The 22,474-nt window shown below is 45.5% G+C and overlaps 1 protein-coding gene across 3 annotated transcripts in view; it reads right to left on the reverse strand.

The window, feature by feature from the left end:
• Window positions 1-22,284, reverse strand: part of rps24 (ribosomal protein S24) — a 92,465-nt gene extending 70,181 nt beyond the window's left edge. Inside the window, exons 1-5 of one of the 3 annotated variants that reach the window (XM_048986994.1) lie at window positions 22,148-22,284; window positions 21,487-21,552; window positions 21,155-21,364; window positions 20,034-20,147; window positions 18,797-19,548 (exon numbers count right to left, since the gene is read on the reverse strand). In XM_048986994.1, the coding sequence (XP_048842951.1) occupies window positions 19,543-19,548; window positions 20,034-20,147; window positions 21,155-21,364; window positions 21,487-21,552; window positions 22,148-22,150 (399 nt within the window). In that variant the 5' untranslated portion in view covers window positions 22,151-22,284 and the 3' untranslated portion in view covers window positions 18,797-19,542. Of the gene's footprint in view, window positions 1-18,796; window positions 19,549-20,033; window positions 20,148-21,154; window positions 21,365-21,486; window positions 21,553-22,147 lie in introns of those variants that run through there. The other 2 variants (XM_048986995.1, XM_048986996.1) reach the window with 2 other exon arrangements.
• Window positions 22,285-22,474: the final 190 nt, after the last annotated feature.

The following is a 22,474-nucleotide window of genomic DNA, read 5'->3' on the forward strand; positions in this document are numbered from 1 at the left end:
AGGCATGCGGTACACACGGATGCAAGCATAGACGCAGACACACACGCCGCCCTAAGTCGCCCATGCGTCAGCCGAGCGGGTTGGGTATGCCAGTCACATCCGAGGCCTCTTTGGTCCCGGAGCTGAAGACTCCAGCCCCTCATCAGCATGCTGCCCGCATCCGCGGGGCCGCTGCTGCAGTGAGTCCAATCGCGCTGCTCCTCTCATGCAAATAACTGGGGGAGGCGAGGCTCATACGCAGGCTTCGCATTGGCTGCCCGTACGGAGCCATGGAGTCTCCAGCGTTAGCTTTCACACGTGTGGCAGGTGTGTGAGTGCTTGTTCTGTAAGACAGAGCAAGGACACCTCGTATGGAACCCGCACAGGCGCCACGCGCTCCTGTCCCCCGCTACGGACTCCCCTGCGCTACCTTGCGTTCAGGCATTATTTAAAAACAGAGGCATTAGTGGATGCTAATAGTGACTCATTTCTCACACATGGCGCTTCAGGAAGCAGTCTCACGCGACTGCAGCGAAAGCTAAATCGCAATCTTAATCCCGACCGCTCCGATCCGTTAATTCCTTACAGAGACTCCCTGTTGGGATACCAGGGTGCTGGTATTGAATGCACATCAAATGTAAAGGGAGGTTGCTGTACAGAAAAGAGGTAATGGAAGGGAGGGGAATGATAAAATATCCCACAAAAACGTCGGCGCTTTTGGTGAACGGGAGTCGGAGTCGAGGATGCTAACCCAGGGTTAGCATAGCAGGCGTTGCTTTGCGTTTATGATCCTCTACCCAAAACAACTCAGTTCCCACTCACAGTATCCCCCAGAAGCACAGAGCTGCTAGTTATAGTATAAATATTGCTGTTTGCTATAGTATGAAGTAAAATACTGCGCAAGTACAAATGCTATAACCATCAATCAATGACATTTTCTGTAAGCTGTTTCCCCCCTTTTTTCCTGCTGGGTGCATAGACGTGCTCACGGCTCATTCAGCACGATGATGAAAGCTTTGGGTGCCCTTGCATCCGGGATGAGGTTCCCAATCATTACGGATCACGCGAGCAGTGAATTACAGACAGAGTTCTGTTCTGAAGTAAAACTGAGAGCGGCCTGACAAATTAAACCCCTGACCTGGGTCCTGCAAGCTGTGAGCAGCGCTGCCCCATCTGGTCATTGGTGAAATTGCCCATGGCCCATATTCACCGGTGCGATTACACCGAATCCATTGGCTTTATCGTGACGGGTCCCAGTAGTGCCCCCACAAGGCGGTGAGGAGCCTGCGGCCTGGCAACGCTATTGTTTTGACAGTTCACACTGGATTCAGAAAGCGAGCTGAACGGCTAACAGACAGCTCATGGGACTTTTACTTACACAAAAATGTTCTGAGGGCAGAAAGAAAAGTGATTGGATCAGAGAGATAACCAATCAGATTGTAGAGGACATGGGTCCAAGGAACTCGATCAGATATCTTGGTCCCACCTCCTCTAGTTGCTTGTGTAAGTAAAAGTAAGAAAACTAAGTAAGTAAGACTCCCATGAGCTAACGGACAAGTCGGCAGTCAAGTGTACAAGTCAAGTGAATAACGCAAGTTAGCAGACAGCCACCAACAAAAACATTCAGCTCATACGTAAACAATGTCATTCTCAATCCCAGCTTATTTCATTTGCAAGATTTGCCATGTCTGTACATAGCTATTAAATACCTACCAACACTCCCAATTTCCCTGGGATTCTCACAATTCACCATCATTCCCAATAAACCCCTGATTTCCCACATCCATGCTTCTATGATCGTGAGAATCGACCCCCTCCCCGGTCGGCAATATCTCAATTTTTCGCAAAAGCCCTTTGCATCAGGCATTAACTGAATAAATCTTTCCGGCCATTTTACTGACAGCAGCTACTGGTGAAACTGCAGTTGTGCTTGAGGGCATTTCCGCTGTGGCTGTGCGCGGTTTACACGATCATCTGCTCTTCAGAGTAGTCGTTCGCGCGTTCAGTGCTTCATAACGATTAGCTTGGGACACCTCGCACTGGGTGTTCCTATAGGCGATCAGCAAACGATCCCAGATTCCCAAATCCTTTGGGTCCCACGTTACCTTCTATAAAGCAGTCAAACAAATGAGGGAATTGCCTGGCTTGACACTTAAAAATTCCCCGGAACCTGTCAGATAGTATTTCCTCTCTTAATTGAGGAATAATTATCTGAATAATTATCTGTCACTTAATTAAACAGTAAGTGTTTGTCTCCAGGCCGCTCTGCCTCACTCACACTACGTAGGCATATTTGTAACGACCTCACCGCGTTCGCAAACTGACAGCACACAAAAGCAGTACATTCAGCAAGATTACTGACTGGCATCTTACCCTGTTAGTTACCGCATCTCAATTACTGTTACCAACAAAGGCAGAAAAGAACGCCAGATTAAAAAAAAAACTCAATGCATTTTCATCAATTTTTTGTGTGTTTTTCTGCTTTTGCGTGTCTCCTTCCTCCTTAGATATGAGCACGCAATTCAACGCGCAGCCAAAATAGGCAATTTTCAAGGGGACTGAAAGTATCGTTTTGGCAAATGGTTTAAGGAAATTAATGACTGGCATGAGCATCTGGAGTCGCTGTTGTTCTTGTCCCTAATCCTATAAGAGGCCAGATAGTATAAGAGGCCGATCCACTGTTTTATTGTCATTTTAAATTGCCTACCTCTTTGTAACTGAAACATCACTGAAAAAATAAGCAGTATATATATTAATAATGGCACTGCCAGTCTCCATCGCTTCACAATGACTTTCCTTTCGCCAAGAAAAAGAGGCAAACTTTTCTCCCCTCCTGGTGGCAGCCCCCAGGATCACAGCGGACACAAATCTGCCATCTGGTATTTTTGTCTGGGAGCGGACCGTTTCCCCGCTGCCGAACAGCTCACAGCGCCATGGCGACAGTGGTGTTTCAGCACAGGCCACACCTGCCAGCCCTCCACGCCGCCCGCTCCCCGGCCCTGCATATTAAAACGGCCGTCCCCCGCAAACCCGCGATAGGCCACGCGGCAAGCGGCTCGCCCAATGAGCTCCCTCGCCTCCCGGACCCCTCCGAATACGGGAGAGGAGAGACGGGGCTCCGGGGAGAGAATTCCAGGGCTGCCGAGAAAAGCCTAATTTTCCGACGCCATCTGTTACTGGTCCCAGAGCTGAAAACCCCATTTATGTCAAACCTCCCACCACCATAAAAGCGGAGGCAGGGAGCCCGGCGTCACCTGCTTCCGACAAATTGGCTCCGTCTCAGCTTAGTCGATGGTGGGGCGCGCTTACGCCTCGCCCAATCGCTTTCCGCCGCTTAACCGGTGGCGTAAAAGCCACAGACGGTTTATGATCCCCAAATTAGCCCGCCAATTAATCACGCTGCCCTGCAGATCACAAAATATCCAGAAATATTCTTAAATTCAACCAGTTCTGAGGCGAAAACAAGCCACCTCTGCCTCTAATTAAAGTGAACAAAGGCGACATTTGCTTCCAGGGACTGATGACCCATAAAGATGCGATTTGCGGATTAGAGGGTGAAACGGGTGACTCTTGCTGAAAAGTTCCGAGCATGTGACGCATGTATTAACGCAGTGGGAGGAGTGACAGAGACTGGAAAAGCCCTCTTGCATTAGATATTGCGGTACAGCATCAGCAGTGCACACCTTCATGCACATAGGATTTGACTGCCTCCATCTGTTTACCCCCCCCCACCCCCCCCCCCCACCTTCCACATTGGTCCCAAAGTCTCTCTGAAGCAATTCAGCTTCATGCGGCAATACTAGACGTGCTATATTATGACTAACCACTGTCACTGCCCGACCAGTAGGGCTGTTATCGGAAAAAATAAAGGGATGCCCCCCTCCCACACCTCAGGTCCCTTGACAAAATCTGTTAAATGGAGGGGGTCGATTGCATTGCATGATCCAGATTAAATTGTATTTGTCTGCTTATGGACACAAATATGGTACAAATCACATCCCATATTAGTTCATAAAGGGACAGAGCACTTTATTTTTCTACATAGGGTGGGTGACAGCTCTAGGAGGCCACCCCAGCATCAACGCGACTCATGCATCTTGTCTCATGCACTCATGCATTGTCTGCGTCCTTTTCGCGTGTTTTGTCAGAAGCTTTCCATCAACCAATTAGCAGCAAGAGGACCAGCATGTGAGGGCTCCCCCGAGCCCGGGCAGAGACTCCCGACGAAAGTAACTGCACGCCGCTACCTGCAGGGTTATTCAGAGAGTTTCGGCTGTCTTCCATCGTGCCTGATCATCTTGAAAAGACAGAATGTGCCCTAAAAGAGCTGCAACTTTGGCACAACGAAAGCGAGGTCTCTCTGTCTGGGGGGTCCACCACTACACCGTGGGACTCTTTAACACCATCATTAAATAATTATACTTAAGTGGGACAGCTTCCTAATGAAACAAATCCTGCTCACAAACACACAGTAAAACTATTGTCTTTAAGATGAATGACACTTATTTCACTCAACACGGAAAGTGAAGTTTAACACCTTGAACAGAAAACTGCTAAAAATCAGTGTGACATCACGTATATAATTAAAAAAAATCATTTTTAAGCAAAGCTTTCACATTTCTCACATCAAACGAGAGGGTCCCCTCAGTCACCTTCACACTCAGTAATCCTTATTAGTACTAAAAGCCCAATAGTGGCAGAGAAGATGGTGTCAAATTTGATGTAAATCACTAGAAACTGTCAAATATATAGTCTTGCTACAACAACAAAGAGGCCCCCACTAACAGATTATCCCTGACTGTAGTGCATGCAGTGAAGCATCATTATTAAAAGCTAAATGTCAGACAATTTCTCATTTTCCTGTATTTGCTGCATCCTTAGAACACCTCAGCTTATTTTTCCCCTTTCACAGACCCATGACCTGGAGCCTGCATCACAAAGCAGGATTTCTTGCTTAACCAGATAACTTGTCGGATTTAAGGTAGTCTGGGATAAATGTAAGTGAACGAACATGAACTCGGGTACCTTAAACTCGACAAGTTATCTGGCTAATCAAGAAATCTTGCTACATGATACAGGAACCTGTTCGCCCCTTCTTGGCATCCCCTTGAATATCGATTATCAAACAAAAAACATTGTCATGTTCTCTGGCTAAAATTGTTTTGGAAGCAGGTTTCCAAAATCTCCAATTCCATCTCTAGACAGATTTTGCCTTGTTACTTGCTCGATGTTGTTTTCGTTGGAATAAAAAAAAGGGCAGCACTCCTGCCACCTGCTGGTAAAATGAGATGTGACACGTGTGGACAACTAGAGGTCAATGCTACTGTCACTCCTGTGCTGGACTTTGACAGCCCCCCCCCCCATTTGCTTTGCTCAGTCAAACATCCAGTTTGGGTTTGACTGTAAAAGCGTCAGGGCGCCTCCTCTGGTGATAGGTAGGTGGTGCATGCATTTTGCTGATCTTTATTCTCTGTTCTCCTCCAGCTGGGTGTTGGTCTTGGCAGATGTGTTGTCATAATCGAGACTGCAGCACGCAAGAGGACCTAATTACGCACCGCTGCTGTGGAAGCACTTTGCCTTGCCAAGGGTAACAGCCATTAGGCGTCAAAGGGACATGATGAGTTGGATTTTCATGCCGAAGTTTGCAGGCCACATGAAAGTCACTTGGGAAGACTGGCATCTGTTATGTAGTTGGGGAAGGTAGCATGCAAACATGCAAAATGTACATGTAGTGTCTATCCAAACCTTCTCTTCGGTTGTTTTTCAATTTTAATATGTGTTTTATTGTGCAGAAATGTTACTGAAGCAGTAATTTCTTTGGCTTGGGGTTCCTGGAAAGGTTTCAGCCAGTCATCAATGCCAGCCTCCCCATTGCCACCACCGCAACAAGCATTACAACAGTGGAGGGGGTAATGTGGAGGTAGTGGGATGGAGAGGTGCCATGTGCAGTAAATGTGAAATCCGTGTGGCACACGTGCTATTTCAGGAAGTAGTTTACAAATTGTCTGGGGCAGGGGTGTGTAAAAGCATTCTTTTACTGATCCCTGTTGATACCATCTAAACGGTAGCTTATCCTTCATCGTATTTAAAAACACTCCGCTTTATTCCAGCAGCTTTACGCTATTTCTTAAGCCAGACAACACACATCGTGCTACCTAGATGCCAAGTGGGAGCCACTAAAAGGTGAGGCCGCGAAGACCACGTGCGCGCATGGGTGTGGCTCCTTGCGGGCCGTGGGGTCCGCGCGAACGGCGAACGGAGCTCAGGGAGACGCTAACCGGGGAACGGTTTCCATAAGCCGATAACGGTTCATAAAGGAAACACGGCACGGATCATCCTGGGGGGTGGGCAGACAAATCCATGCATTTTAATTGCTCCATTTCCACAGCGTTTCAGGGTATTTCTATGCAAATCCACCAGTCCACTCGGCAGAGGGATCTCGTTTGCGCCGGTGCTTTATTTCCAGTATGGCGATACGGAGGTCTCAGCGCAGACCTACCGGCAGTATAATGTCTCCGAATAAAATTAGCTTCCCGGTATGTGGCTCAGGAGTGCAGGAAATTAGGAAAACAACGACAGAACATAATGGTAACCTACGGAGTCCGCGCGAGTGTGCTGCAAATATATACCAGCTATTAAAAAAAACACGTGCACCCATTACCTCACAAACAGGTGGCGCTGGAGGAACGCGAATATTGTTTTAATAAGAAGAGAGCCTAAGTCGAGGTGTGTGAGAAGAGGTGACCTGCTGAGAGTGGAAGGAGAGGTGTCTAATGGTGTCTAAACAATAAATACTCACGCATTACCATGAAGATCAGCGGTCGGAAAAAACAGCTACACATCCCACCCCTGGACTTTACTGCAATGGATAAAAAACAGTACAATGCATTAACATTCCAGCATTGATTCTGTGTGTTTATTCTTCTGTGAAAACAGAAATTCAAAAACTGTACAATTTTATAAATAAGTTCAGTCCACTGAAGGTCCTCATCCACTGTTACCTGCTGTCCAATCAATGAATCAGTCAATCAATCAATCACTAGTAAATAAGAAATACCTTGAAAGCCAGTCTTCTCAGCAAACCATTAATTAACGACTCCTAAATTTACTGAATCGGTGATAATTAACAGTAGACTACCATTAACCATTCAGATTAGAAAATTACACAGCAACACAGATAAATGACGAAACGGGGCTTCCTTAACAGTCGGTAATATCGGGAGATAAATGCCGAACACCATCACAAGTGAGGTCTCGCCGCTATCAGGCACCTTGAGTCTAAAGCACCCATCTGGATATTAGCTCTCGGCCATTTTCCACCAGAACTCCTCATACATATTAGTTATGCCACACTGGTCCTTTGCTTGATGGATGGCGTAATTAGGATCACACACGAATTATCTTTAAAAGAAATTTAAGGATGATTAAGTAATTTTAGAGATTTTTAGAAGGCGATATTTAAATGTATAGCTATACAATTTTTTTTAAAGATATCTGAAACTTGTAAACACGTGCCACTTATAATCACTAAACAAAACTGTTACAGCTCAATTTACATTTTTCTTAGTCTTGCTATTCTTAAAAAATGTGCAGCAATATTTTCGTTGCAAATAATAAGCAATGCAAGCGTTGTAAGCTCAGGACAAAGGTGACGCCCATTCAGTTCGGCATGAGACCTGTCAAAAGACCGCAGTTGTAATCTCTCAGAAGCATGAAAACAAACATAATCAAGACGCCCCTTCCCTTCTCAGTTACTTCACACAAAAGACAGGTTCACGGAGCCATGAAGCCCTGGTGTGTCGACAGGTATAAAATGAGCGCGGGCAGCACCGGGGTCTGCAGGCTGAACACGTCGTCCTGGCTCCCTCCCACTCTGCTCTTTATTCCCGCGGCAGCTTCCGAGCCGCTGTGCAGCCTTTGCAGCCTAAATTGAAACGAATCGTGTCGCTCAATATTTTATTGACAGCCGCCTTCGCAGAGTGTTGCTACAATGACACCACGGATAATTATTTCACTGCAGATTTTTCTCTCCTTTTTTCTGTTCCTGCGGAGAATTAGTCCTGCATAAATTACCCGCTGGAATATTGAATGAGTCTCCCCACCGGGGAAGCGGCGCGGCTGATAGCGGGGGATCGGAGTGGAGGGGGCGGGGGGGAGAAGGAGCCTCCAAGCGAGGGACGCCTCAACTGCAAGACGGAGCGGGCGTCTCTTCGCCAAACCGCGGCCGGGAAGTGCGCCTTTGCACTCGGGGATGGTATTGATTAAACGTTAGGTGCTTCTTTCCAGTACCCATCCTCTAACAACCCCCCACCCCCGCGCCCCGAGGTGCTTTTGGTCGTGTTCAGTTTGGTGATGGCTCTGTAACCGTGTATGCATAAGCACATTCAGTTGTGCATTGTAATTCGTACCCCGATTAAACACGTTCGAACGTTGTTAAATCCAAAACACAGGCCAATATATGTCCATGTATGCGTACATATATCTCTCTGTCTGGTATGGCAAACAGATCTGTTAAATAACATGCAGTTTTACCATGCCAATACATAATACGTATATTGGATATATAAATTCCAATGTGTTGCAAATTACTAGCAAGAAATTCTCATTAATTGGGATAAGAGCAGACTGCAGTGATGCCTCTCATACAACAGCATGGCATCATTGCACACCTGTGCTGTGAATTTAGGCACACTAGTGTAGCATATGTCATGCCGAAACAGTATCTATTACCGAAACCCTGAGCTGACAACTAGGCCGATACCCACATATATATTAAGCGTCGCTTAATTCCCGAGGACTGTACCGATAGTTACGGCGCCGGTCCCGAGAGAGAATAAGGAATTAACACGCTGCGCTGCCAGGTCCCGGGGACACAGGGGTGGACGGTACATACTTAGTAAGCTCGTACACGCTCAGCCAGCGATGAAACTTCAATACAGGGAAGAGCAGGCTAATGAAAAACGGATACGTGACGCTTATTACCACTGTTAACTGCCTCTGATTTCCCCGTATGTGAGGTACGGTCTCAGAGGCATTCCCACATGCAGTACCTGCGTTGAAGTAAGGTATATGCATTTCCAATTCCTCTTTAGGAATTCCGTTTGTTGTGGAGTTCATGGCTTAAATAATAGATTTATCATGACATTTGTAATTAATTACCCTAGAGGGGACCAAATTTTAGGGTCGGATGACTTTAAGGGATTTTTTGAATATATATTTCAATGAGTATCATTTCATGCAAAAATAACATTCTGTGTACTTTATTGAACAAAATACTTTACAGATCATCGGGAAAATCACACGGGAAGATAATAGAGATTTTTACCCGGTAAAATGGAAAAAGGGCTGAGAAATCCAGAATGAGAAGGACAGAAGAAAAAGAACCAACAGAACGACTAAATATTTATGTGACATCACCAGCTCGGTACAATCAAAGACATCCTTCGCTATAGGCATTCAAGCCATATTGCTTAGTTGTCATATATCGGAGGCATATATACATCTTAGCCCGGGGAACACTTGACGCAATTATTGACTACTCCACCATGGTACAAAAAATCATAAAAACAAAAAATAACATCGATAGTTTTATAAAAGAGGAGATTCCCGAGGAAATGAAAAATCGCAGTGATACGCCCATCTGTTTCTCGAGTCAGATGAAAACATTATCAGAGAAATATGAGACTTATTTGACCTGGTTTGACTCATGTTTCTCAAAAATTTCTGAAGAGCGATCTAAAAAACAGATTTCTGCAAGCTCTTGGAAGGTCACGCTTTATCTCCCAAATATCTCAGGAAATCTTCATTCTGTTATTTTTCATAAGGCCATGGGCTTCCCATGTTACGCCATGCCTCAAAACGTGAGAAAGTTAAGTAATTCAGAAAATGTACTTTCAAAACTCCTGTTTCTTTTTTGAGTGACTGATACAAAAGTAAAATTAATATTAAATAAAAATACCAAACTTAGCTCTGTACCAAATTCATGGGCACAAATTCATGAGTTTAAATACTGTTAAGTATTAATTAAATAAAAGCAAATAACTTTCTGCAAATAACTAAAAGCTAAGCTTGTCATGGCCTGCTCGTCCGCTCCTCCCGTGTGCCACGCCCCCTTGTTACCTCGTGTGGGATCCCTGTGTTCTCAACTGTGTCTAGTTGCTGTTAATCAGTTCTGTATATTTAGTGCTCCCGAGTCTGTCTGTCTTACGTCTGTCTGGTCATTGACGTTCATGCTTTCGTTTATGTCCTGTGTTTTGGTGATTTCCCTGAATAAACTCCCGTTTACCTGATTTCACGGATTCGGTTCTGATTTCCACCTGAAGCATCCTAAACAAAACTATCCTTCACTCGATAAGCAGTTGGAAGATAAACAAACATTTGGATGGATGGAAGAATCGAGTTCCTCAAATTAAATTATTCACTTTGATTATTTTTAAACAACCCAGACTAACCTGCTTCTGTCTTTTGTCTCAATCAGGCCAGCATATACAGAGGAGGTTCAATGGTGCGCACTGTTCTTCCAACTAAAATGGCACCTTCAGAAAGGTCAAGGTCTCGATGTTATAATGTGTTAAACGTTACCAAGTGGAGACCTGGGTAAGCAAGAATTGCAGGAACCCCTGTGAGAACGCAGGTCAACCGGAGATGAATAGGGCTCGGTGTTGAAATTTCTGCTTTTGTCTGCGCTCAAGCCTGGTGTGTTTGGATTCATTAAGTGGTACGTTTTTGAGTAAATTATTAAATAGCATACATCCGCCGGGGCAAACACCGCATCGATCAAATAGCCAAGCTCATTACTTTGCTCCGGGGCTATAGCAGCGGAGTGCGGAGGCTGATGACACCTGTGGCTGCAACCGATTCGGACCATATTGTCTGAGGTGCTCCCGTGAACTTAAGGGCACGTACAGCCGCGCTAATTCCCAAACAAGGCGGTTATTTTCATTTTCAGCGGATTTATCGATTTTTCCCAAACCACCCCTGCTTGGCCCCGCGTATCAGGCTGTTGGATACGTCGTAAAATCAAGATCGCTCAAACCAAATGGAAGTAACTGGGAATGTCGCACACTGTTGCCAAGAATAGTTGGGGGCGAGGGGGAGTGTATACTGACTAGAAACTAGGAAGTGAATAACGTACATGGAGAGACCATGACAGGGTTACACATTGTTCTGGTTCTCCAAGAATAGATGTAATACTGTGAGGAAAAATCAAACTACTTCCCTAAATTACATTAGACAGGTCCGGACTACATGCTGGAAAACGAACCATGCGCTAGAAAGTAATACTCAATTTTCGGGTAGTTATGTATAAATTATAATTATTTTTGGAATCCAATTCTTGTCCTAGAAAACGAAGTAAACATCTATGCTATCACCTGCTGTGGACTGGCACCCCTTCCAGGGTGCCCCCAGCTTTGAGCTCTGATGCCTGGGATAGGCTCCAGACGGCCCCCACCTCATCCCGCCCAAAGTGGATGACCAGCTTTGGAAGATGGCATGGGTCATATAACATAAATCACATGCAGAGTGAGTTGCAGTTGAGTTTCCCACGTTCGTTCAACAAGAGTATTTTCAAAAACATCCACTTGGTTCCTAGATCCTCCGCTTTTGTTAAAGGATTCATTAAGTCAAGATATGTTGGGCACCCAGTTGGGATGTGTGTCACTCATTGTAGTGAGAGAGAGAGAGAGAGGATCTGAGTCACCAGGAGAGTATAGGCACAACTGGGGGGGGGGGGGAATGTATGGAAATAAATTCACCAAAGGATATCAAGAAAAAGACTCTGTGGTCTTTGCATTCCCCGTAAAGTGTGTCATTATTTACACTTCAGTTAGGCAAACATGGTGCCTTCAGTCCTTCCTTTTAAGAAGGTCCCTAAGCAGACAGGCTCGCTCTGCTGCGGAGGCGGCTGCGTTTCCATCCACTGGGGAATCGTCGGTTCCCTTGGGTTCAGGCGAAGGTCTCTTTTGTTAAGCGTGGCGATTAGCTGACTCGATGATTCGCCGAGAATCCGGCAGCGAATCGGCGACGCTGAAATGTTATGGAAGCAGATCAACGCTGCATCCCTCTTAGAAAATGTCCCCTGCAGGACAGACCAGAGACCCAGCAGATGGCAGGATATTTCTGCATTATTAGCGTATAGGGGTCTCCAAATATGGTCCTTCATTGCTACTATCCAGTAGGTTTTCCATCCTACCTGGGCTTATGTTGAGCCACACCTACTCTCAGGTAAATACCAGGAACAGATGTGGCTCATTAGAAGCCAGGTAGGATAGAAAGCCTACTGGACAAGACCAGACTTTCAGCCCCCTGGAGTTGACTTTTGTTCACACGTTTACTCTAGTGATGGTTAAATGTTGTGATTGACAGGAAATCTCTTTGGCTTGTCCTGTATAGCTTACGAAATACACCACACTTATGCTAATTGCCTGCAGGTAAGACCGTCATAGTTCATTCTCACCACACGGTGGCAGTGTTACAAATGAGGCGTGCCTGTACTCATTTTTACCATGTGTAACTCATGCTACAGACAAAGCTCATTCACTGTAGCAATGCAGAGGCACTTTTAGAAATCAGGCATGTCAGAATTCATTCTTATTACATAGAGGTAATGCTATAAATACGGAGGAATAAATCTAGCCTGGGCACGTTTGCAATGAACTTATTATTACCCAGTATCTCAAATTGCACCCCCTAATATTCAGGTCTGTCAGGTCTGAAGTCAAGACCCAATTTGAAAAATAATGTGAATTACAGAAGGCGCAAACCAGAAACAGCATTGCTTATTTTGGATTTACGGGCGCTCGTTACCTAAGCTCAGAAACCGATCCGAACCGGGCGAACGTTTAACCATTCGTGTGAAGGTCGAAAGACAGAAGCCAGTTTAAAATGAACAAGCACAGCATGTTGATTAAACTGTATGTGCGAGCCGCCGTCCAGATGCCTCCCACAGAAAATCGGACAGACATATTAGAGCTTTCTTTTCACGTATTAATACTGATTGACCACGTCTTTGCTTTTTATGTTGCATTTAAAAATTCTGTAAAACAACCTGGTACTCTGGGTTCTGAACTGAACTGATTGAGATTCTGGCTGCATGTCTGAGCGCCTCGAGAAAAGACAGCGAGGAATCAGAAGAGCTGGCAGAACGATTGAGGCAGAGGTATATTTTATATATTTTTTTAGTACCAGTGTGGTTTCCCTGTATGCGTGTGACTACATAAGTGAGGATTTAAATGGCAGATGTTATATATTTGTTTAGATGAGGGCCATCATAACTAGGGCCGTCAGGCCAAAGCTGGCCTTTGGTGAGCTTTCATTTGGTCCACGGTGCCATATATAACAAAAGCAGGAAAAAGCACTGCGTTTGAAAATGATACAAATCAATCCATCCATCCATCCATCTTCTGAACTGCTTATCCTATGCAGAGTAGATTAGCAGAGCCTGTATGGGAGGCTACAAGCACAAGGCAGGGAATAACCCAGGATGGGGCATCAACCCATGGCAGGACACACTCACCGCTCAGGTTCGAACCTATGTTCAGTTTAGCATCTCCAATTAAGCTCAGCGTGTTCTTTGAAGGGGGGGGCTGCAGTATGCAGAGGAAACCCCCACCACGACATGGGGAGAATATGCGAACCCCATACACGCTGGGGCGAGAACTGAACCCAGACCCCATCTAGATCTTCCTATTATATGTTTAGTTAAACGCATTAGAGTAATATGGTGCTGAATATTATGACAGATTAGATGCAGGACGCCTTGTTACATGTTGAATTTTAATATAACACAGTTTAAAATAACGTCACGTTTAGCTTTGGCCTATGGCCCTCATTCAAGTTTGGTTTTTGTTTTCCCAGTTTGGGCCCCTCTTGTGTAGATGTTAGTTATTCATGTTGTTAAAATAATATGAATGTTTCACGCTGAGTTGAACTTATTGCGACAGTTCTGGATGCTGCCATTTGGGCTATGCAACGCATACCACAAGATAGTTCCTAGTTAGCCTGGACAGATAAGTTTCTTATGAGGAAAAGACATTAACAGTAACCCAAATTTCCCAAAAGATAAAAAAAAAATCCCTCACTTGTGGAAACAGACGGATCTCACAAATAGACACCATTCAAATAGATGGGGTTAGTTACTGGGAACAACTTGCATCCAGGGACAAACTAAACAAATGAGTGAACAAACGTAGGAGGAACAAAAGAGCTAAACAACACCTGGAGCTGGAGAGAGCGGCACCGTTTCGTTTTCAGAGGAGGATAGGGGCCGCGTTGACAAACAAGCACATCGGCGGAGCCTTGAAGGCGCCAATCAGCGGGAAAATGGACTCGGAGGGGAAGCAGGCGAGCAAGAACAGTGAGATATGTGGAACAAACTGAAGGACTTCTGAAAAAATAAAAACTATCCCATCCTGGATGCTTTTGTGTGTGAGGCAGGAGTGGTTTCGGGGGGGGGGGGGGGGGGGCGCCGTCCCCCTGCTCTTCACCGAGAGTCCGCAAGGCGCAGATGGAAGTGTCGTGACTGACGCGTGGAACACAAGCAGCGGCGTTTATTCTGTTTCTCGCTTGTGAGGTTACCCTCAAGGCCTGCGAGGCAGCTTTCGGTTAGCAGCGCACTTCCCAGAGGGAGTCTCGCTGCATTGCAGTACGTGCAATCGATGCCTGCGCAGAGCGTCGGGTGAAAACTGCAACGGCAAAACAATGTCTCTGCCTTCAAATGAGCCTCATTAAGCATAAGTCCATTAAACAGCGTCCTCTCTCAGAGCAGATATAATTTATCAGTCTTCCAGAGACAGAGACGGACAGAGGTTTTATCCGTATCAGTTACAGAGATGACGGCCTAGACAAATGTATAATAATCTGCTGGTTAATTAGCATTCAGGAATCGAGGTCTTCTTAAAACCTGCAAAGTAATAAAAGTTGCCTTTTATGATCTTGTCGCTCTGTGTGAGACGTTGATGCCGCGTCTTTGTAGAAGACTGCAGTCATCGCTCGCAAAAGGCGATGCCGCTTTTGGTTAATGTCACATTATACCCACAAAGCGTACAGGACCACAAAGCAGAGAGGGTAGTATACTCAAATAAATGCACTTTGTAGACTAGTAGTGGCTTGTCTGTATGCATTACGTATAAGAGTCATAAGGATTTACTACAAAAAAAAGAGAAAATAGCAAATAAAAATACAAACTGAGGCAAAAAACGCAAACACAACTGCAAAGACAGGAAGGGTAGGATAGGAAGGGAAATTGAAGGAATCCAGGGGACGTGAAATGGAAATTTTCTACTACCTTTTAACTGAAGGCTGGGAGATTTCGGTTTTCCTTATGGATTTTACTGACTGTGGAAAATGCGTCTGCCTGGGATGGAGGTCTATTTCAGCTCGCGAAGCAGTTGGGAAATGCCATTTTTAAGAGGCGTTCCAAATCGGAGATTCCCTCCTGGCTGAAAGATGAATGAGCTTGCATCATCTTTGAATTTGGGGCAGGGGTGTTTAATTATTTTATTGACTTTGCACCAGCCTATAATTAGGGCTTAGATTGAAGGATACTAATGTCTGTGGAGTGTTTGTAGGGGCCTATCTCAGGCTATTAAGCTGGGTGGTGCTGTAACGTTGTATCAATGGCACTCAGCCATTCTCAGTGGGACTCAGTAATGAAAAACTTCCCTATACTAAATGTTCTGCCCCTACTTGTCTATGAGGTTCCTATGTCAACTGTGGAGATGGTGGAAAGAACCATCAGCCAGTTCCTATGGAGGTGGCTTGGGCTCCCTCGGTCTCTTAGCAGCATTGCCCTCTATGAGCATTTTTCACCATGTTGCAGAGATCCGAACCTCAGCATATCGAGTTCCTCACCCGATCCATGTACGATGTTCTAAAAAGTCCGTCCAACCTGCATCGCTGGGGCTTAGCAGACACTCCGGCATGCCAGCTGTGCCAGACGAGAGGCACTTCGAAACACATCCTCAGTTGCTGTTCGAAGGCATTGGGGGGCGGGTGGTATCACTGGCATCATGACCAGGTTCTCAGGGCCCTGGTAGACACAGTTAGCGCGGCCATCACCGGCAGCAAGTACCAGCACACCCCCAAACAGTGCATCACCTTCGGCAGAGCTGGGGAGAAGGTACAACAGCAGCCAAGATCTTCCAGAGGGCTTCTCACTACTGCACGTGATTGAAAGCTCCACGTCGACCTGGGAAGACAGCTTACGTTCCCAGAGCACATCTCAGCCACTTCACTCCAGCCCAGATATGGTGTTAACATCAGAGTCAATGAAGCAAATGGTTCTGGTAGAGCTCACTGTCCCCTGGGAAGACTGGATTGAGGAGGCTAATGAGCGCAAGAGGGCCAAATACGGTGAACCGGTAGAGGTGGGGTGCCGGGGTTTTGCTGGCCAATCATGACGTCATACTCTCAAACTTCTTGGAGTAAAAGGTCAGCTGCGCAAAAGAGCTATCAAGAACATCATGGAAGCTGCAGAGAAAGCCTCAAGGTGGCTGAGGATCCGGAGGGGGGATCCGTGGAGTAGCGGGCCACTTGGTCACAAATCGGGGGCTGATCACCCCTGACTGGGTCGTCTGAGCGAGGGTGTTTGATGATCAAAGACCCGAAACCCGGGTTCATCACTGATGATGTGCCCAAGTAGCACCAGGAGGTGTATTTCAGAGCTGCATCAGTGCTTACCAGCTCTGTATGGACGGTGATTTAATCACACTTGTGAAATGTCACAGGTTTACCTTGCTGAAAATGAACTCAACATTTCCGCTATCGAAAAAGAGGGAATTATGCATGTCACCTGGGTAAATTTGCTGTGTACGACATTCTGTGAGATGAATTAAGGAAGTCAGGTGACGTGCTCATCCATACAACTTGCCCATCCTGCAAATCGGGGTTCCGTTTGTCCAACTACCAGAACAAACACCCAGACGGATGCTCGAGCCAGACTGGCTTTTCCGGGCCCTGACACCTGGGGGTTGCTCCACAAAGCAGGATTTCTCAGTAAGCCGAGTTAACTTAAGCTTGAAGTCATGATTGTCCAATAAGAGTTTAAGTAATGAGCATTCCTATTGGACAATCATGACTTCCAGATTAAGTTAACCCAGCTAACTGGTAATGATCAATCTCGCTTTGTATAACATCCGCCCCGTTCTGTGTCTTATCTGTCCTTATTTTGACCCCAAAATGGCTGCCTCTATGCCCCCTGGTGCTTGTTACGCCCCTCCCTGCAGTCATGCCCAAATACAGACCCTGTTCATTTCTCCCAACCCTGTGTCACGTGAAGTTTCTTACTAATCCACCTGAAGCACATCTGAAAGGTCTTGTGCACATTTAGTCCCACCACACATGTTCTCTACTCCATGAATTGCTTGTATATACTTACTTTCTGTATGTTTGCCCTAAGCCAAGCAATTAAGACAATTTGTCAGTTTTATACACGTTAAAAGACGACATTTTAAAGAGATTCCTCTTCTTTGGAGGGGTGAAAAGGTGTAAAAAAAATGTTAGTAAAGCTAACGTTAGAGCTTCTAGGATAGATTCCCGTAGCATAAAAAGTGCTATACGACATACAGTGGCCATTCCGCAATGCGATCGGTAGCACACCTGTTTCCATTAAAAGGTCTACATTAGAATATACAATTAAACACAGTAATTTAGCGTTAATGCTAAACATTCCCATTGTGTCGCAGCCTGTCCAACTCCTTCCCATTTCAGACGGTGGCACTGGTATCTCCCCAGTGCTCCTATACCCTTAACCCTTTGACCTGCCGACTCGCTGCGGGTTCAACCACACAGCCCTCCACGCGGAGGATGAAGAGGAACAGTAGTAATATCTCCCTTAAACACTCACAGCAATACCATTCTGGGATCCCTCACCCCCCCACCCGCTCTCTGACACCCGGCCTTGACGGGGGAATCACACACACGCATAAATGAGCCCCAGCTGCTGCTTGGACAAGGTGCTGAAGACCCCACGCTAAGTGGTACCGCTGGCCCATCCACAGCAGCTCACTGGGACTAATTACCTTCACGGTTAAAGCGAGCCATGGAATACGTTACCCTCTCTCCCAAGACACTAGCCGGGGAAAAGGCTTCAATAGATGTAGAATCCATATACATTATGTGAATTCGAGATGGATCTGACTGGCAGTTACGAAAATCCACAGAAAGGAGCCAAGGATTTGACTATGAAGATGTTTGGCTGTATTGAACTCATTTGTTTTGGTCAGTCTCGGTTATCAATTTCAGTCAACTGTCATTTCAGGCAGTGGGAGGTGTTCATGATATGCTGTCCTGCTCAAATCAAAATCTGAAAACATTTACATTTTACTTGAACTACCACAAACACACAAACATGACTTAGACAATGACATATATAATGAGCAGAAGCAAGAACGCATTAAGATTTACCCAAAAATAGACAGGTAATTTAATACTTGCCATGGTATTATGAGCACTATAAAATTCAAAACAGGAATAAACCAAGTGTCCGTATCTCAAAGGGTGAAGCCAAATTCCTTTCTACATTTTATGCTATAGTTAAGCCTCACTGGTTTGACTGTGGGCAGCGATGCCATCTAGTGGCCATGAATGAAAAACGAGCATATCCGCAACCCCACTTTCCTGGCAGAAATTTTAATAACACCAAAGCAAACCTCACGACAACCTGAACTGGATTCCTTTGCCCATGTATCTGAGTGGACACGGGATTGGCTTTCAGTGTCTTACCTTTTTTAAAAAAAATAAAAAAAAGTAGAGGCATCAGATTTCCAAATCAAACAAAATTAACCTCAGGTTGAAATAACAGCAGCAGACAAATCAGTTTTTTTTTTTTTGGAAATTTATTTCACAAATAACACAAGGATCCAGGCGCCCCCTGAAGGTCCATGCTCACTACAGGAAAAAAAAAGACGAAAAAGGTTATCTATACATCACCCACACTTAGAGTAAGACAAGCGTAACAAACTACTAGTAACATACTGACCATCCTGTGAACCATCTGCTTGTCAGAATGGTCAGTCAATGCTTATTTGCACACTTCAGTGAATATCCTTCATGCTCGTAGTTTGCTAGCTTATTAGTGGACACTAACATGCCCCAAAATTTCATCGAGAGCTGCCAACATCTTGCCGAGGCTGTAGAACAAGTGACCTTAACACGTCATGATTCGCTCGTCAAGTTAGGCAACCGTCACAAATAGCTGAGGTGTGACACTGATTAGGTGCCGAGAGGCAGTTTAGAAAGTGACAAGCATGCGCTGCTGTTGCGCTGTGGCCCAGCAGAGGATAACGGTAAGTACTGCTCAACCTCAAAGACAGAAAGCAAAAATCTGAGTATCGAAACACTCGCACACCATTCACTGACTGTGCGCACAGATGTTTCTCTGAGCTTAACAACTCAAAAGAAAAAAGTATGAGGAAACGCACTACTGAAGATCAATAGAGGTGCCAATATGTGGATCAAAACTGGGAGGGAGCAAAAAGCACTACAGGAACAGGTGTTAAAAACAGGGCAGATCTCAGCAACTCTACACACCATGCTGGTTCTATAATACCTGCAACAGAAACTTCACTTCTGTGAACGTCCAAGGAACGTAAAAGGGAAATAAAGGAAAACAGAAAATGAGGGTGACATCGCAGGTAGCCGAAACCCGGCAAGCCTGACTCGCTACTAGAAAGAAACGCCATTACAGTTTAGCACTTCAGTAAACTGTAGGGAGCAGCTGTGAATGACGAGCAGTTGCCAGCTTCTAAACACTAAGAGCCAGTCAAAGTGTTAGCATCCAAATCCTTCTCAGGTTAGATGCAAAAGGAGCTATACATGTATATATACACACACACAGCTATTTACCTTCTGTTTTCCAGAAGATATGATTCGTAAGAAAAAAAAAAGAAAGACAAATTAAAGCAACATTTACATTAAAACACTAAAATTCAGCTACCCTGCACAACCGAAACGAATCTGGCAGGAAAGGTGCAGGGACTGATGCAGCACATCTATACTGCCAGTGTCCCCTTGTCAGTAGGTCATCGCTTACAAATGGCCGACAGAGACCGTACCTTTTTCCCAGCCGCGCCGACGCTAGCCTTAGCCACGCCGCGAACCTTCTTCATTCTGTTCTTGCGTTCCTTCCGCTGCTTCCTGGACGACTTCTTTTTCTCGACCAGGCCGTGCTATAGACACAAGCCACATCGGGAGATCAGTCTGTGCTAGACTGGGCCTTGACCACCACTGCCATGCGTGCGCACAGACAGCGGTTGCCAGGCAGAAGTCAATCCCCCACACAAGCTGAAATCCCCAAAGGCAGACTCCCTCGCTTTGAATTTAAAGGTCTGCTAAGCACATACGATCAGAAAGGCTAATGATACATTTAATGTGACACAGCTCTATAAACAAATAGCCAACAGTAAATTAGGGAAGATGGGGTGTGGTGTGTGCCTGACTGGAAGGTTGCCGGTTTAAATCCCGTAGCTGGCAAAGTAATTCCACTGTTGTGCCCTTGAGTGAGGCCCTTAACACCCAGCAGCTCCAGGGGCCAGCTCAATGTGTGTCAAATGTGTAGTTTTTTGCAAAAAAAAAAAAAGAAGTTAATTATTGGAGGTGAGGCACAGTGGGTGAGACCTGTGTCAGATTCAAAGGTTGTTGGTTCAAATCCCATCTTCTACAGAACAGTCACACACCCACTGGGCCCTTGACCAAAGGCCCAAAATGCTTCAGGAATCAAAATTAGGTGGCACAGAATTAATAGACTGACCCTACAGTCAGACTCCAAGCTTTGCTCTGAACTGTATGTGTGAGTATCTACTCAGTCTGTGTCTCAAAAGAGATGAAGAAGTATGTGAAAAGTAGGGAATCACAATATACCTGCACTCATGCAAAAGGTAAAAAGAGAACAATTTCATTTTCATATTTCCAATCTCAAACATGCCTACAAATCACTAGAACTTTCAACTTCCGAAAATTTAGATTTGACCAATCAGGAGGCGAGCATCCCTATGGCATGAACTGTGCGCAACAGTAAGGACAGACTTCAGTGGTACAATTACAAAACACCACTGAAGAAGGTATCAGATAACTTTCACTGGATCATGCCGGGAAACACCAGCTAAGCCTGCTTGTCGGTCAGTCCTGAGCTGGGGACGAATCAGATCTAGCGTTTCGGGTCTTCAAGACGACTCACTCTGGCCAGCCTGTGTTTCGGCTCATTCTTCTTCGCGTAGTCCAGGGAATCGTAGATCATGGCAAAGCCTGTTGTTTTACCGCCACCGAACTGGGTCCTGAAGCCAAATGCGAACACCACATCTGGGGTGGTCTTGTACATCTTGGCGAGCTTATCCCGGATTTCTGTCTTGGGGACCGTTGCCTTGCCAGGGTGCAGGACATCGACAACCTTGGAAGAAATGGAGAGCTTGCTTAGACAGACACCAGAGCACAGGAGCTCAGAGGAAACAAGCAGCAAGGTCATGCCCACACTGCCAGTGGTTCAAAATAATATTAAAAAGCATTACATACCATCTGCTTCCGTTGAAGCAGGCGGTTCGTCATGAACTTCCTCGTCCTTACAGTCACGGTGTCATTCTGCAAAATACAGCATTTTAAAATATTCCGTTCTATCAATGGTAATCAACTGTAAGCATACAGTGAACAACCGATGCCAATCACACATAAGGAGGACGATGCTCTTCTCCTCAGTCATTTCGTGGGTAATAACAAACATCTGATTTCTGAAGCTGGGATTAGGTTATACTCTGCAAAAGTATACTGAACTTTTATAACCGTACAAACAATCAAGCTCTGAGTAGCCAGAATGGATGATGTTGACTCGTACACTATAGAAAGCTAACTGGCTACCAACTTAGTTCCAGGGATACAAGGTACAGTAGAACGGGATTTAGTGGTTCTTCAAAACACGGTTTATATATGTGATATGCCATGTCTTTTAGGTCTTACGTATTAATTTTGAGCCGCATTCTACACGGCCTTGCCGTGTCAAAATTGATCATGGAGGTACTCGCGTAAAGCAAATAATTTTACCAAAAACACCGCAAATACAATGTAATATACGTATAGAAACTTTATACTTAAACTCGGGAAGGTGCTTCGTGTGTTACTACTACGAGATGGCGAAAATAATTGAAGATTTTAAAACGGATCGTAGCCGCGCTACACTTACCATATTGGCAGCGGCTCTTGCAGGGATGCGTAAAAGGAAGAAGCAAAGCTTGGTGACCAATGATATGCCTGATCCGCGGCGCCACTGGGGTGGCCGCGCAACTGCCTGATAGAAAACAACCCGCTCTTATGCGGCAAGGCGCGCTGCGGCCACCTAGTGGACAGGATGTGACAGTAAGAATCTCAACGATAAATTATATTAGGAATGGGGGGAGCAGATCAGGATGCTTTGACCAACTCACCCGTGTGCCACATTAAAACAATACATATAATCGGCGTTCATCTGGTACGCAAGCTCGCCGTTTAAAAGCAGTGCGTGCGGCAATCG

This window comes from Brienomyrus brachyistius, chromosome 20 (genome assembly GCF_023856365.1).
Source record: "Brienomyrus brachyistius isolate T26 chromosome 20, BBRACH_0.4, whole genome shotgun sequence".
Classification (NCBI taxonomy): Eukaryota; Metazoa; Chordata; class Actinopteri; order Osteoglossiformes; family Mormyridae; genus Brienomyrus; species Brienomyrus brachyistius.